At 31.7% G+C, this 14,781-nt stretch overlaps 1 protein-coding gene across 1 annotated transcript in view; it reads left to right on the top strand.

The window, feature by feature from the left end:
- Positions 1–1,686: 1,686 nt before the first annotated feature.
- LOC140434821 (antichymotrypsin-2-like) overlaps positions 1,687–14,781 on the top strand; it is a 30,115-nt gene continuing 17,020 nt past the window's right edge. Inside the window, exons 1-2 of the mRNA XM_072523382.1 lie at positions 1,687–1,843; positions 13,606–14,397. Coding sequence (XP_072379483.1) covers positions 1,736–1,843; positions 13,606–14,397 — 900 coding nt within the window. The 5' untranslated portion in view covers positions 1,687–1,735. The remainder of the gene's footprint in view (positions 1,844–13,605; positions 14,398–14,781) is intronic.

A 14,781-nucleotide genomic window follows, 5' to 3' on the forward strand; every position in this document is an offset into this window, starting at 1 on the left:
GCAATTGGAATATTGTAACCAATCAATAAATTGCATAAATCCTTATTAAAATTTTGTTGATAAGAAACTTGGTTTGTTTTTGTAGTTATGAGCTGCTGAACCGAATCTTGAGGCTTTTGTGTACGAGACTTGTGCGTTACATTGTTCAAGTATTAATACCATATTGTCATATAATGCTAATACCAATAAGGGGTATATCTGGGGGGTATTTCTACCTACCACGCTAAATTGCATTACTTGCGTTCTAAGATATTTGTCTATATTGTAATATACCTGCAAATATGCACTTTTGAGCCCTAGAGCCCTAATGGTCATCATTATTCTCAGTGCATTCTACCAATTATGGTGCAGCCTCCCTTACATGGTCGCTTCTTATTTCTGTCACAATTGTCTACTATTCGCTTGTCTGTGCATGTCGCTTGTCTTATGTCATAGTCCCGTTTTAAACTTGGACGTCTTCTTAGTCTCTTGACGCCTTTTGTATACCACAGTGTAATTCTAGTGGACTATCTATTGTCAGTTATTCTCGCTAAATGTTCTGCCCACTGCCATTTTAAAGATATAATTCTGTGGATTACATCAGTGACTGTGGTTTCTTTTGTCTAATACATTCAATTATTTTTGGATTTCTCTTTGTTATTCCCAACATGCATCGCTCCATTGACCTTTGAGTGACTTTAAGTTTCTCTATTATTTCTCTCTTTAGTATCCAGGTTTGGCTGCCGTTGTCATGACTGGTAGTATACACTGATTGAATGCTTCTTTTTCAAGTCGAGTGTCATCTTTGATTTGAAAAATTTCTAATAAAAGATGCCCAAGCCGGTTACACTATTCTGTTGATGTCTGGGAGTAAGGAGTCAGATTTATGTATTAGTTGTCTCAGGTATACATACTCGTACTGTTTTAAGTACAGTGTTGTTTAATAATACATCTTGAACATTCACTAGCTCATTGTACATGGTTTTTGTTTTTGTAGAGTTCATTTTTACGCCAACTTATACCGATTACTGTTGTTGTGATCAATTTGATTGTTTTTAGTTTCAGATCTAGAACAATTTTTGCTCTGATTAGTCTATGGTCGCCGCCTGTTTGAAATTTATTTATTATACTGACATCTTTTATTTTAATCTATTGACAATGGGCATGTATTGATATTGTGCAAACTGAACCAGTCTTTGTACCCTTTCAGTTCTCTCACCCACTTCATACTTTTACCCATAACTTGTTCCTTGCCATTTCTCTTTCACACTTGCCATTAAAGTCACCTACCTACATAATTACATACTTAAAATGACTTTTATTGTTATGTAATGCTTAAGTTATTTCTGTAGAGTTTAGGGTCATTTGAGAGCCTACGGAGAATTAGGGCCATGATTTAATTGTATCTTTCATGTTAGGGTTTGTGAGGCGTACCTTATCACGCTGACTTATTGTTGGTTGGTACGAGTTCGCTGATGTGTAAGGAATTTACCGGATATCTTAATGCTTTTATATTTATTATTGATTGTATATTTTTATGTTTTTATACTTATTTAATTAATTAAACTATTTTTTAAATTAAATTACCTAATAAAATTTTAATGGCATAACATAAATTACCTATTCCTTTGTTACCGAAAAGTTATAATAAAAATATATTTTAATGGGATTGATACCGAATTGATTGAATTTTTAACTTCAACAATTTTTAAACCAATTTTCTAGTCACTTATGCTTTGATTTTCAAATTGAAAAGATGCATATTGTGGTCGTTTTAATAGTTGCATCATTTTTTGGATGTAATGCTGACAATTTCCGAAGCGTTCTTCAAGGCAATGATAAATTTACAGCAAATACATACAAGGTAAAATATTTGTTTATTGTTAAAATTAGAATTTAATACCAATTTACAGTTTTATCGTTTTCTTAGATTACAGACATCATAATCAACAACGCTTTAAAGGCTTTAGCAGGATAAGATGGTAAAATCTGCACTCTGCATTTGGCTAAATTTTTATTTGAGGTTGGGTACTTAAAAGTACATATTTGAAAACCCTTTGTAAAATTTTTAGTGGCCCCTGGGTTCTCCTATCGCAAAAATGTGTTGTTTTGAGAAAATATTTTACTGAGCTATTCTTTGGTTTAAAAATCTGAAAAAAATTCACGTATATAAATTTAAATGTCTAAAAACTCTTTGATACTGTTCTGATTTTTTGAATAAAAGTTGAGCTTGGGAGAAATATTTTAAGTTATCAAAAAAATTTTAGGGCATATAGGTAATTTTTGGGAAACTTCTTAATAATTATTTTTTGAGTGCTTTGTTACGTTCTTTTAAATGCCGGGTTTAGATTTGCCATTTTGTCTCCGTAACATCCTTAATAATAGAAGAAGAACCCAGTTTTTGGTATTTTCTCCATGTTTTTAGAACTTCTCAACTACATAAATAACGATTTTTGGTATTTCTAATAGCGGGAATAGGTTAGCCATTTTCAGAAGATCCTCAAAATATGAAAATCCCTCTTCTTTTTATAATTTTTGTTTCAATGTTTTTAGCAGATAATCTTAACGACATATGGTTAAATAGGTTTTTCATAAGAAATTTCTCCATCTTTTTTGTGTCTTTTGATTTCTCAGTCGAAATTACCATTTTTATATGACTTTTTCGTTTAATGTAAAAATAAGCTAAGGTAATTGAAAATTATTTTAAAGATAATAGTTTAATAGGCTAAAGTATTTACACAAAAGTGACACAATAGATTAGTATTGTAGACTAACAGAAGCTTCGTACTATATTTTCTGTATTTTTAAATTTTAAATAATATTTTGAAAATTAAATGAAGTAATTTTAGTATTTTTTTAGATTTAATAAAAAAAGTTTAACTAAGTTTAAATAAACACTCTTATAACTATTTCATATCGCTAAATTCGTGACGATCTGCACGGCATTTTACTATAGAGAAAAATTATTATAATGCCACTATAGAAAGTTTGTTTTAATAGTTATTTATCCAACAAGTGTATTAATAAGGGCGATTAACAATTGAGATATTTTAACGCGTGAGCGAAGCGAGCGCATTAATGATCGAGATTGTTAATCGCCATTTTAATTCACGAGTTCGTTACAAAATTTTTCCGTCGACCGTACTTTTCAGAAATAAAGATACCTTAGTTAAATTATTTATTTACTTAACGATAAAAAACAATTTTTTCAGCTTTCATTGACTTTATTCAAAGTTTCCTTAGTGGTAGTTTTATTAAAGTAAACATTAATATTCGAAATGGTACAATTACTGAAATTAAAGGAAGATATTGATAAATGATTATCGGCTGTTTAGCATTTTGACAAATTTATATTTAAGTCTTCTTGGACCTCTGTAAATTCTGTGATAGAAGAAGTTAAATTCTGGTGGAGTTAAATTAAACTTTGTGTCAATATCCATCCTTTGATTTTTAAAATACACAGAATTTTAAACGATAAAGTAAATAATGACATACAATGACAGATAGTACTAACAGCACCTACTTCATTTTAAATTAATTTTTTAGTGGGAATATCAATAGTTATGTGCTTGGTTGCCTACACCACAGGTCACTGCCAATGACAGATCGTTTAATTAATTTATGCAAACAATATATGTTGTGTTGCCTATAATAAAATCGTTCATTAATAGAAAATCATTTATCATTAGGGGTCATTAATCAATGATTTTGAGGGTGTTAAAATTGATCATAAATGGACGGTCGACGGAAAAATATATTAATAGAAAAATTTTCATACTTTTTTAAAAGCGTTTTCATTGCATAAAACTTTAATTTTATATGTAAGTGGCATGCATTAAATCTAATTTCATGCACAACGTGTATGTAGTTATATTTTCCGTCGACCTTATTTATGATTAATTTTAACACCCTCAAAATCATTGATTAATGACCCCTATTAATGAATGATTTTCTATTAATGAACGATTTTATTAAGTATAAACTAAGATATTTTTATTTCTGAAAAGTATGGTCGACGGAAAAGTTTTTTAACGAACTCGTAGATTAAAATGGCGATTAACAATCTCGAACATTAACGCACTCGCTTAGAGTAGAAATTAAAAAAAAAAGGTCAAATATGAAATTAAATATAATTATTTTATTAATTTAATCCATAAATGATAATATGTATTTAAATGATAATCGCGACTCGAGTGCTTAAAATATGTAAAAAATAACAGAAAAATGCAGTTTTTTCGAATTAAGTGTGGAAATGGCCAATCTAATACAGCTATTAAAAAATCTGAAAAAAATGTATGAGAAAACGTTTTTAATTTACATGCAGTTGAGGTTATTTGCTAAAAACATGGAAAAACATATGAAAATAATTGGGTTTTCGTATTTTGCGCATGGTCTGGTCTGAAAGTGGCAAACCTGATGGCTCTATTAAGAAACTATGAGATTATGTGCTAAAGTTGTGAGGAAAAACACCAAAAAAAGTTTTTGGAATTTCAATAATTTTCCGGAGCGAAAATAAAAAATTTAACCCTGCCAACAAAAAAAAAATAAAAAAATTATTATTTGGTTCAGTTTGCCAAAAACTAAATACATAACCTAAAAATTTTCTGAGCACAATTTAAAAAATCTAAAAAAAAATCATGACTGTTTTTGGTCATGCAAACATTTAAATGAAACTCACCACTCGAATAAAGAGGGAATAGAAACAAAAATTGCTATTTGTGACATTTAAATGAGGTTTTATACACATGGGAAAAAATATCAAAAAACGGTTTTTTTTTTTCAAATTCTGACTATTTTTTGGAGCAAAAATGAAAAATTTAACCCATCTTTTCAAAAGAACCAAAAAAATACACCTAAAATAATTATAAGGAAGATTTCCAAAGATTACCTACATAACCTAATTTTTTTTTAATTTTTTCTTAAGCTTAATTTTTCTTTAAAAAATCCTTAAAGCATTACAGGATTTTTGAGCATTAAAATGTATATTTGCGAATTTTTTCAAATTTTTTAAAGCAAAGAAACGCTCAGAATTCTTTTTTTTTTAAATGACATATTTTTGCCATAAGGAACCCCAGGGAGCTAAGGAGTTACGAATTTGGATAGAGAGGTTTCTAAATATGTACTTTCAAGTACCTAAACCCAAATAAAAATCCAGCCGAGTGCAGATTTTATCATTTTATCCCTCTATAGCGTTTGTTTTTGGGCCTTGAAAACGTCGTTTATACTAAGAGAGCCACCCCAGGCAGTTATACCGTAACTCATTGTCGACTTTAATTCAGCAAAATAAAAAATATGAAGAAGTATTCTACCCAAATCTCTCAATTGATAACATTTATAATTGAGTTTTTTACACACATTCCAACAATGAGTCTTAAAAAATAAATGAGAGTCGAAAGTAACTCCTAAAAACTTCACATCACTAAATTCAAAATACCCTCACCATTGATGGAAATACTTCTCTTAGGTTTAGTAAAACTTATACGGGATGTAAGTGATGCAAATTTAGTTTTGTGAACATTGAACTAGAGCGACTAATTACTGGACCAATCAGAGAAGGTCTTCAGTGAGTTTGTTATTTTGTCTTGTAAAAAATTTATGTCTTTATCGAGATATAGCATTGTTAAGTCATCCGCATAAACTAATACAAATGCATCAGACATTACGTATAGTAGTTTATTAATATACAAAATAAATAATATCGGGCCCAATATGGAGCCCTGTCTTACTCCATTCCTATTAACAATCGGACCGGACATTGAAATTTTGAAGTTATTTTTTATTTTAACAATGGTGCCGGTCTTTCAGATAGGAACCAAACCAACTATTGGCAACTTACCTAACATGATATATGTACAATCTATCGAGGAGTACCTCGTGTTACACACAATCAAAAGCACGACTAAGGTCACAAAAAATGGCAGTGCGATTTTCACTGTTTTCAATTGAGATTAAAAGTTCCTCATAGAAACTGTTAATGGCTGTGGAAGTAGAAAATTTATTTCGAAATCCATGTTAATGCTTTGTCGTAATTTGGTTGATATCTAAAAAAGATAAAAGTTGTTTTAGCGTTGCATGTTCAATAATCTTAAATACTATAGATGAAACAGACAATAGTCGAAAATTTGACGTTAATACACGATCACCTTGTTTTATTACCGGTAAAATGATATAAGTTTTCAGCATACTGGGAAAACCGCCAGTTTTAAAAGAAGCATTTTTTATGTGAGCATCTGGTGTCAAAATCTGAGACGCAATTTTCTTAATTACTATACCTAATATTTTATCAAAACCACACAATGCTTTGTTTTTAGTTTTATATTTTATTATGTCTATGATATCTTCCTCTGTTATATAAGATAGATAAAAACTATTTTCAACAAAATCGTTGAAATGCTGAAAATTAAAATTTGGTTTAATTATTTTACTACTTATATCTTCTATAAAGTGCATCTATAAAGTAATCAATAAATTTGTTTGACATTGTATCTGAATCTGTAATCCTAGTATCATATATTTTTAGACAGATATTTTTGTGATTTTATTGTTGTCCATTAAGTTCATTTATAACAGCCCATGTGGTTTGGTTTTTGTTAGAGGATTTAGAGATTTTGTTAAAATAAAACTGACCTTTTGTGGTCTCAATAAGAACCTTGTGCTAATAGTTTTTTGTCTATATAGAGTTCTTAGATCAAAATATGCATTACTCAAAGTATACAAATCCTTCAGAGTATCTGAAGAAGATTTTACTTCTTGTGTGACCCATGTTTTTTTTTTGTTTTGGCAATGTTTGTTTTTTCTAATAGGACAACTAATAATGAAATAAAACTGTAATTTATCATGAAAGACATTAGATTTACTCTCAACATTAGCTATATGATAAACATCTTACCATGTTTCTTTATTCAAGAATAAAGAGATTTTTGAATGCATTTATAGAGCCTTCATGTGACCCTCTGATAGTATCTCGAGATGTCATAGTTAGATTATTAAATTTTAACCTCAAAAGGAATATATCGTGATCCGATTCAGAATTTACATTAATAAGAGTACCTATACAATCATCACAATTTGTATATACCTGATTGTAGGTGTTAAGTTCCTGGGTGACAATCCATATGATGTTAGAAGACTAGAAAATCTGTGTGAATTATTTAGTGTCATGGAATTTACATTAAAATCGCCTGTTAAAAATATGAATTGACTTCTTTTACTTGAATTTGAAATAAGATTAAGTTTTTCATAAAATACATCAAATTTACCTTTAGGAAACATGTAGCATACTAAAATTATGTGTTGATTTGAATTATAATGCCATTTTAGCCAACATAGCTCAATGTCTTTTTCAACAAAGTACTGATCAAGTAAAATGGAACTTATCTTCATATCATCCCTTGCCCAAACTGCAACGCCACCACATTTATATTGGAATCTACTAGAAGAATTTACAATGTTAAAATTTGGAAAACTATAATAAGTCACCTCGCCATCTGCTGACCACGACTAAATCACACAAAAAAATGTCAAATCAGACTCCTTATAATCAGCATATAAACAATTCATTTTAAATTGATTTAGTCCCTGAATATTTGACAGAAAGAGATCATACCCATCCCTTTTTTTCCTTTTTAAAAGTTTTTTCATCCTTCACTTTATTTGCGTATGTGTTGGACGCTTTATAAAAAACCTACACACATAGGAGCGTACTGGCTATAGTTTTGGGTCCATCGCTATGCAGAAATTTTGTTCAAAAATTGAAACTTTAAAGGATGAATATATGTTGGAATGCTTAGCCGTTAACGACGTAAATATTACTTCTGGAAAGTGTTTTTCTAACATCTTCTTAAGATTTTCTGCCGTTGTATGTTGGTCTACTCTAATAACATGGAGATGGCTAAATTTTGAGACACCACTGATTTTGGAGTTCTCAATATTACCTATAACAAGACGTCCATTCCTTTTTTTATGCCTAACAGTTTTTCATTTTTGCCCACTATTATTATTTGTAACCGAATTTGTATTCTCAGTATTTATCAATTATCCAAACATTTTGCCTCCGATTTTATCCTTAAAATATCCGCTTATAATTGTTTATTATTTTTGATCAAAAAAACAACTTGTTTATTTTTCGCTTTAATCTGTGCCTTCTAAGAATTGCAAGGCAAAAACAGACGTTGATAAAGGTGTTAAGAGAGACATGGGGAATCTAAAACTTGCATTCCACAACATATCTTTTCAACTAAGTATATCGAGTATATCGAAATAACAAGGAAAAGACAGTTAAGATTTTATTTCACGTATAGGGAGCTTGCGCATCCGTTTATACGTATTTCAGCCCAATAGGCATCATCAGAACGGCTTTCGCAAGCGCTCTGAACGTGAAATAATTCTTCTCTGTCTTAGGAAGCAACTATAACATGGCTTCGTATAGACGCAATGTAGCGACATCTGATAATAAAATCGTAGACTAATTTTCGAAACCAAATTCAAGAATTCCGCTTTAATCTGTGCCTTCTAAGAATTGCAAGGCAAAAACAGACGTTGATAAAGGTGTTAAGAGAGACATGGGGAATCTAAAACTTGCATTCCACAACATATCTTTTCAACTAAGCAAAATTCTTAGCGAATTGGTTTCTAGTACTCGTACAGAGTATATCGAAATAACAAGGAAAAGACAGTTAAGATTTTATTTCACGTATAGGGAGCTTGCGCATCCGTTTATACGTATTTCAGCCCAATAGGCATCATCAGAACGGCTTTCGCAAGCGCTCTGAACGTGAAATAATTCTTCTCTGTCTTAGGAAGCAACTATAACATGGCTTCGTATAGACGCAATGTAGCGACATCTGATAATAAAATCGTAGACTAATTTTCGAAACCAAATTCAAGAATTCCGCTTTAATCTGTGCCTTCTAAGAATTGCAAGGCAAAAACAGACGTTGATAAAGGTGTTAAGAGAGACATGGGGAATCTAAAACTTGCATTCCACAACATATCTTTTCAACTAAGCAAAATTCTTAGCGAATTGGTTTCTAGTACTCGTACAGAGTATATCGAAATAACAAGGAAAAGACAGTTAAGATTTTATTTCACGTATAGGGAGCTTGCGCATCCGTTTATACGTATTTCAGCCCAATAGGCATCATCAGAACGGCTTTCGCAAGCGCTCTGAACGTGAAATAATTCTTCTCTGTCTTAGGAAGCAACTATAACATGGCTTCGTATAGACGCAATGTAGCGACATCTGATAATAAAATCGTAGACTAATTTTCGAAACCAAATTCAAGAATTCCGCTTTAATCTGTGCCTTCTAAGAATTGCAAGGCAAAAACAGACGTTGATAAAGGTGTTAAGAGAGACATGGGGAATCTAAAACTTGCATTCCACAACATATCTTTTCAACTAAGCAAAATTCTTAGCGAATTGGTTTCTAGTACTCGTACAGAGTATATCGAAATAACAAGGAAAAGACAGTTAAGATTTTATTTCACGTATAGGGAGCTTGCGCATCCGTTTATACGTATTTCAGCCCAATAGGCATCATCAGAACGGCTTTCGCAAGCGCTCTGAACGTGAATGATGAACGTGCCTATTGGGCTGAAATACGTATAAACGGATGCGCAAGCTCCCTATACGTGAAATAAAATCTTAACTGTCTTTTCCTTGTTATTTCGATATACTCTGTACGAGTACTAGAAACCAATTCGCTAAGAATTTTGCTTAGTTGAAAAGATATGTTGTGGAATGCAAGTTTTAGATTCCCCATGTCTCTCTTAACACCTTTATCAACGTCTGTTTTTGCCTTGCAATTCTTAGAAGGCACAGATTAAAGCGGAATTCTTGAATTTGGTTTCGAAAATTAGTCTACGATTTTATTATCAGATGTCGCTACATTGCGTCTATACGAAGCCATGTTATAGTTGCTTCCTAAGACAGAGAAGAATTATTTCACGTTCAGAGCGCTTGCGAAAGCCGTTCTCATGATGCCTATTGGGCTGAAATACGTATAAACGGATGCGCAAGCTCCCTATACGTGAAATAAAATCTTAACTGTCTTTTCCTTGTTATTTCGATATACTCTGTACGAGTACTAGAAACCAATTCGCTAAGAATTTTGCTTAGTTGAAAAGATATGTTGTGGAATGCAAGTTTTAGATTCCCCATGTCTCTCTTAACACCTTTATCAACGTCTGTTTTTGCCTTGCAATTCTTAGAAGGCACAGATTAAAGCGGAATTCTTGAATTTGGTTTCGAAAATTAGTCTACGATTTTATTATCAGATGTCGCTACATTGCGTCTATACGAAGCCATGTTATAGTTGCTTCCTAAGACAGAGAAGAATTATTTCACATTCAGAGCGCTTGCGAAAGCCGTTCTGATGATGCCTATTGGGCTGAAATACGTATAAACGGATGCGCAAGCTTCCTATACGTGAAATAAAATCTTAACTGTCTTTTCCTTGTTATTTCGATATACTCTGTACGAGTACTAGAAACCAATTCGCTAAGAATTTTGCTTAGTTGAAAAGATATGTTGTGGAATGCAAGTTTTAGATTCCCCATGTCTCTCTTAACACCTTTATCAACGTCTGTTTTTGCCTTGCAATTCTTAGAAGGCACAGATTAAAGCGGAATTCTTGAATTTGGTTTCGAAAATTAGTCTACGATTTTATTATCAGATGTCGCTACATTGCGTCCATACGAAGCCATGTTATAGTTGCTTCCTAAGATAGAGAAGAATTATTTCACGTTCAGAGCGCTTGCGAAAGCCGTTCTGATGATGCCTATTGGGCTGAAATACGTATAAACGGATGCGCAAGCTCCCTATACGTGAAATAAAATCTTAACTGTCTTTTCCTTGTTATTTCGATATACTCTGTACGAGTACTAGAAACCAATTCGCTAAGAATTTTGCTTAGTTGAAAAGATATGTTGTGGAATGCAAGTTTTAGATTCCCCATGTCTCTCTTAACACCTTTATCAACGTCTGTTTTTGCCTTGCAATTCTTAGAAGGCACAGATTAAAGCGGAATTCTTGAATTTGGTTTCGAAAATTAGTCTACGATTTTATTATCAGATGTCGCTACATTGCGTCTATACGAAGCCATGTTATAGTTGCTTCCTAAGACAGAGAAGAATTATTTCACGTTCAGAGCGCTTGCGAAAGCCGTTCTGATGATGCCTATTGGGCTGAAATACGTATAAACGGATGCACAAGCTCCCTATACGTGAAATAAAATCTTAACTGTCTTTTCCTTGTTATTTCGATATACTCTGTACGAGTACTAGAAACCAATTAGCTAAGAATTTTGCTTAGTTGAAAAGATATGTTGTGGAATGCAAGTTTTAGATTCCCCATGTCTCTCTTAACACCTTTATCAACGTCTGTTTTTGCCTTGCAATTCTTAGAAGGCACAGATTAAAGCGGAATTCTTGAATTTGGTTTCGAAAATTAGTCTACGATTTTATTATCAGATGTCGCTACATTGCGTCTATACGAAGCCATGTTATAGTTGCTTCCTAAGACAGAGAAGAATTATTTCACGTTCAGAGCGCTTGCGAAAGCCGTTCTGATGATGCCTATTGGGCTGAAATACGTATAAACGGATGCGCAAGCTCCCTATACGTGAAATAAAATCTTAACTGTCTTTTCTTTGTTGTTTATTTTTGTTGGTAACATTGTTAAACACAGTTTTTGTTGGGAAACTCCGTTCTTTATGAACAGCTAGACTTTCGTTAAAGTAATATTTTTGGCGGGTGTAGTTTATTTGTTTTTTAGGTATTTTTTACTGCTAGACTGTATGGGTTGTTCAAAATTTAGGTTCTTGTTAGAATGGTTTATTAAATTCATTTCTTGAGTAGATGGCGACTGGTTGGTTAATTGCATATATTTAAATAATTGCATATATTTGTTGATTTGATGTTATGTCATTCTGCTTAATACTTTTCAGGCAGCCACTACGTGTTAACGTTCTACATTTCGCACATAAAGATCACTTTGTGCAACTTTTTGACACTTTTTATAGTACTTAACTACTGAGTCATAAACACAATAGTTTCTTTGAGGAGTCATGATGGATTATGCATCCATTCGTTTAAGAAAAAAGTGAAATAATTTACTTTATTTAATCAGTAGACCCATTTGTACCTTTTGGTGTTGGGCCGTTTAAAATACAATTCATTAAATTACAATATTTGACAGTCTTCTAAGGTGTCCTAGCTCTTAACGAACTTTCTCCATTCCTCTTATTGGATGCCATCTGTGTTGCTTCCTGCCAAGTCTTACCCTTACTCTGCAGTATCTGCGAGATGTCACTGTTCCATTCTTTAATGGGTCTTCCTCTTCTTTTCTTTCCTATTGGTTTGACGTCCCACACTCTTTTTACTTGTCTATTATTGTCCATTTGGGTTAGATGTCCGAACCATGCCAATTTTTTCTCCTTGATTGACTCGAATATCGGTTTGATTTTGAGTCTTTCTCTTATTTCTTCATTTCTGATTCTATCAGTTCATTTTACTCCTATCGTTATCTTGGTCTTTGTTGATATTTCTTTGTTATTAAGGAATCCCCTATTTAGAGCTTGGAACAGTTTTCCTATTTTTTCCATTCTGTTGTTAAGACCGTCCTCAATGTCTCCTTTGTTGTTGATTACTGTTCCTAAGTATTTGTATAAATTTGTCTGTATTATTTTTTGTTGGTCTATCATTATTGCTATTTGATCTTCCGTCCCTTGTTTCCTTGATATTTTCATTATCTGAGTCTTCTCTTTGTTTACGTTTAAGTTGCATTTGCTTGCTTCTAGGTTCCATTTCTCTAAGTTGTATTTCAGTTTTTCTGCAGTTTCCGCAATTAATACTATGTCGTCTGCAAATATACACGCAGTATTTCTTGAATGATTTCTTACAGTCTAGAAAAAAAGTGGAAAACACATGCGTGAATATTCTGAGGACTCTAATTACAGAAGACAAATTTAATTACCTGCAGTATCTTAAGACCGTTATTCAAACAGGCTATCGTGATTTTTATGACTCGTTGAAGCACTTATTATATTTTTGATAATAATAAAATATGGCAAATACTTGTCTTTATTTTATTTTATATAAGAATGCTTATGCTACATGTTTGTTTCATTTCTTTTAAGAATAAACATTTTTTTTCTGTCAATATTGTTTTCTTTGTGTAAAAAAAAGATGTAAGATAGATGATAATACACTACCAAACTTCGTAAGTGCTGAAATTAAATACCATTTAAATTTCAAAAACTCGTACTTTACGTTTTTTTTTTTTTAAATTTAACTTTACTTTTTTCAAGTTTAATTATTGTCACAAATCATTCATTTTTTGAAAATACCCACATTTTAGAAAACAAAACTTTAATATGGGAAGTTTTAAGTGATTTCAAAAATACACTCATTTTGAGATAGAAGGTTTTGACATCTGAATGCCGATTTTATTTGACAGAAAAAATTCTATGAACTCTGTCGAGGGAGAAGTAAAAAAGTATACTACCATTTTGTCAGATAATTCCTAACTTTATGTATGAGTTATTAAGTGAAATTTAATTTGCTGTATTTTTTGCACTTCATTTTTACTTGTTTAATTTTTTACAAAACATTTTTTATTTTGCAGGAACTTATAAAAATACCTGGCAATAATAACATTATTGTAAGTGGATTGTCTGCAGAAATCGTATTATCTTTGGTTGCAAATGGAGCCAGAGGAGAGACGCGAAGACAATTGTTAGATGGTTTGGGATTGCCCAGAAACATAAAAGGTATAAATACAGCCTTCGCTGAAATAACATCTCGCCTAAAAACAGACAAAAAACAATTTAAACTGTTATCAGCAAACAAAATGTATCCAGCTAAAAACTTCTTAATTAAAAAAGCATTTAACCATATTGCTGTTACTAAATATGACTCAGAAGTACAAAATTTAGACTTTACCAAGCCTACAGAGGCCTCTAATTCGATCAATGACTGGGTTGAAGGAAAAACTAATAACAAAATCAAAAATCTCATTGATCCGAAGAGTTTGAATAATCATGTAATGTTAGTGTTAGTCAATGCTTTATACTTTTCCGGGAAATGGAAATATACTTTCAAGAATGACTCTACGGCTAATAGACTTTTTCATATTTCACCCACTGAATCTAAGGAAATTCCCAGTATGCAGACAGTATTAGTCTCCAAATACGCACACAATGACAAGCTTAAAGCTAAATTTTTGGAGCTTGAATTTAAAGATAGCGATGTTACTATGACCTTTGTGTTACCCGACGAAATTAATGGATTAGCAGCTGTTGAAGAAAATCTGCAAGAGTACTTAGCTCCACAAAAAATGAGCAATGTTATGGTTCGTACCACACTGCCCAAGTTCAAAATCGAAACAGAAATTGATTTTAAACCCATCCTGCAATCGGTAAGTTTTATGTACTTTAATTATTTTAATTTTGTTTCAGGAGAAATATATTATCTATTTTGATCTATTATTTGTAAGGTTAAGTTTGTAGTAATAGTGTTTCAGTACTTCTTTAGTTTAACAAATAATTTTCTCTGTTGAGATGTAAAGAGGAGTGACAGAAAAATTGAAGCCTTTTGACAGAGTTTTGGTAGCTTCAAATGAAAATAGGGTTCGTCTGCTAGCTCATGTCAAAGGCTATTTAATTCTCCTTTTAGTAATATAAACATTAACATAATTATTTATAAAGAGTGGCCAAAAAATATGAAATTTTTAAATTATATATGTAATTTTGGTAATACAAAATAGGTTTTACTGGTAACAAATAGCTTAAAAATGTTTATT

The sequence above is a fragment of the Diabrotica undecimpunctata genome, chromosome 2, assembly GCF_040954645.1.
Source record: "Diabrotica undecimpunctata isolate CICGRU chromosome 2, icDiaUnde3, whole genome shotgun sequence".
Lineage (NCBI taxonomy): Eukaryota > Metazoa > Arthropoda > Insecta > Coleoptera > Chrysomelidae > Diabrotica > Diabrotica undecimpunctata.